The sequence below is a fragment of the Nannospalax galili genome, unplaced genomic scaffold, assembly GCF_000622305.1.
Source record: "Nannospalax galili isolate Female #2095 unplaced genomic scaffold, S.galili_v1.0 scaffold558, whole genome shotgun sequence".
In the NCBI taxonomy this organism is placed as follows: domain Eukaryota; kingdom Metazoa; phylum Chordata; class Mammalia; order Rodentia; family Spalacidae; genus Nannospalax; species Nannospalax galili.
The window spans coordinates 1,143,493-1,145,686 of NW_008340850.1; the positions used below are offsets into that span (position 1 = coordinate 1,143,493).

General features: G+C 37.1%; 1 protein-coding gene across 1 annotated transcript; it reads left to right on the forward strand.

The window, feature by feature from the left end:
• The first annotated feature begins 466 nt into the window (after positions 1-466).
• LOC103736372 (olfactory receptor 7D4-like) lies at positions 467-1,408 on the forward strand. The gene has a single exon (XM_008835841.1). The coding sequence runs from the start codon at positions 467-469 to the stop codon at positions 1,406-1,408; it is 942 nt and encodes a 313-aa protein (XP_008834063.1).
• The last annotated feature ends 786 nt before the right edge of the window (positions 1,409-2,194 follow it).

Here is a 2,194-nt window from a genome sequence, read left to right on the forward strand (position 1 = left end):
AAATAATAGTAATTATATTAATAGGGAAATTAAGGCATTGAAATTAATAAGTACATCAATAGAAAGCATCAATCAAGGTAATAAAGATCAGTTGTGTTATAAATGCAAGTTTTATAAATATTTTAAGACTTATTTATAAGGATATGCTATCAAAGGAAAAAATATAAACTAGATGTCTTTTAATATTTTGGAAATGTAATAAAATATAATAAATTAGTCTTCATAAGTACAAAAATAATACAAGTGAATAAACATAAACAGGAAAGAGCAAAATGAAAAATTTAAAATATAAAAAATTTGAAATGCGTCCCTTCCACTTTATGAAAAACACTTTAGGGCATTGACAAGGACCAAGCAGTTGAGGGAAATTCACGCAAATGTCATATTACAAAGCGGTAATTATTGGTATTGCAATTGGAAGACTTTTTGAATATTTGCTTGTTTCTCAAGGATAAAAGCCAGGGATATGGAAAGCAAAAACCACACAAAAGCATCACAATTCCTCCTTCTTGGCTTCTCTGAGGACCCAGAGCTGCAGCCCATTCTCTTCAGACTTTTTCTATTTATGTACCTGATCACAGTGCTTGGGAACCTGCTCATCATCCTGGCTGTCATCACTGACTCCCACATCCACACCCCCATGTACTTTTTTCTCTGCAACCTGTCCTTCGTGGATGTCTGTTTCGTCTCCACCACAGTCCCAAAGATGCTGGCGAACATCCAGGCACAAGACAAAAGTATCTCCTACAAAGGATGCCTGACTCAGGTGTATTTTTTTATGATTTTTGCTGCAATGGATAATTTTCTACTGACTGTGATGGCATTTGACCGTTTTGTGGCCATTTGTCACCCCCTCAACTACACTGTATCCATGAACCCTCAATTCTGTGGCCTCCTGGTTTTGATATCATGGATGATTTCATTCTGTGTCTCCATGACTCATATTCTCCTGATGATGAAACTGACCTTCTCCACAAGCACTGAAATCCCACATTTCTTTTGTGAATTAGCTCAGGTTGTAAAAGTTGCCAGCTCTGACACCCTCATCAATATCATCTTCATGTATGTCATGACTGCTGTGGTGGTTGTGTTTCCTGTCATTGGCATCCTCTACTCTTACTCTCAAATTCTCTCCACCTTATTGAGAATGTCTTCTATAGCAAGCAAGTATAAAGCGTTTTCCACCTGTGGGTCTCACCTCTGTGTGGTCTCCTTGTTCTATGGAACTGGACTTGGTGTTTATCTTACTTATGCAGTGGCCAGTTTTTCACAGAGTATTGCAATTTCTTCAATAATGTACACTGTGGTCACACCAATGCTGAACCCTTTCATCTACAGTCTGAGGAACAAGGATGTGAAGGGGGCCCTGCAAAGACTCTTCAAAAAGGCACCTAGTTTTCCTTCATGAACCACTAACAATATTAAGTTGACATTGTAATCATATGGTGCAATTTTCATAACCTATTTTCACCCCAAAATGCTTTGCTTTATGGTGTCCTTTAGTGAGGCACATGGGACTTTTATTTATAAGAATTTGTATTTCTTTCTTCTCAGATACTTCCTTAGAAATTTTTAAAAAAATCGTTACACATGAGAAAATTTTAAATAAAAATTTGATTAGAATTTGTCATTCTAATCTTTGTATGAGTTCACAGAAATTATAATATTAAATGTAAAGGCTGTTCACTGTAAAATGCTGAAGTTCCACTTTAGCGCTAAGCACTTTGCATTCTCTGATTTTCTGTATGTTAACCAGTTGTGGTTCTCTGGGTTCATCACCAAATAATGCAAGATGAATCTTCTCTGGTGAGACATGTGCAATGCACTAATCTATGAATACAATAGTAAATCGTTAGGAGTCATTTTAATGTGTGTGTGTTTATCAGAATAACACCTATATCACATTCTTTCCTCCATGGCTCAAGGATCATTGTTAAAGAAGTGACAGAAACATTTTAAGAGCTAAATGTGGGGGATGAATTTATGGAAAGTGTGTTGGACACACCAGGACAGTTTCACACATGCATCCATAGCACCTGTGATCACAGACACCAGACCTTTGCAAACCTGAGTCAGACAAAATCTAGAATGGACAGGGGAGGTGGGAAAGAAGCCCCAGACCCAGCTGATGATCTAGTGGCTATTGATAGTTGCTGGACTAGGGGGGAGTCAGTTTTATTTTTAAAAATGTGAT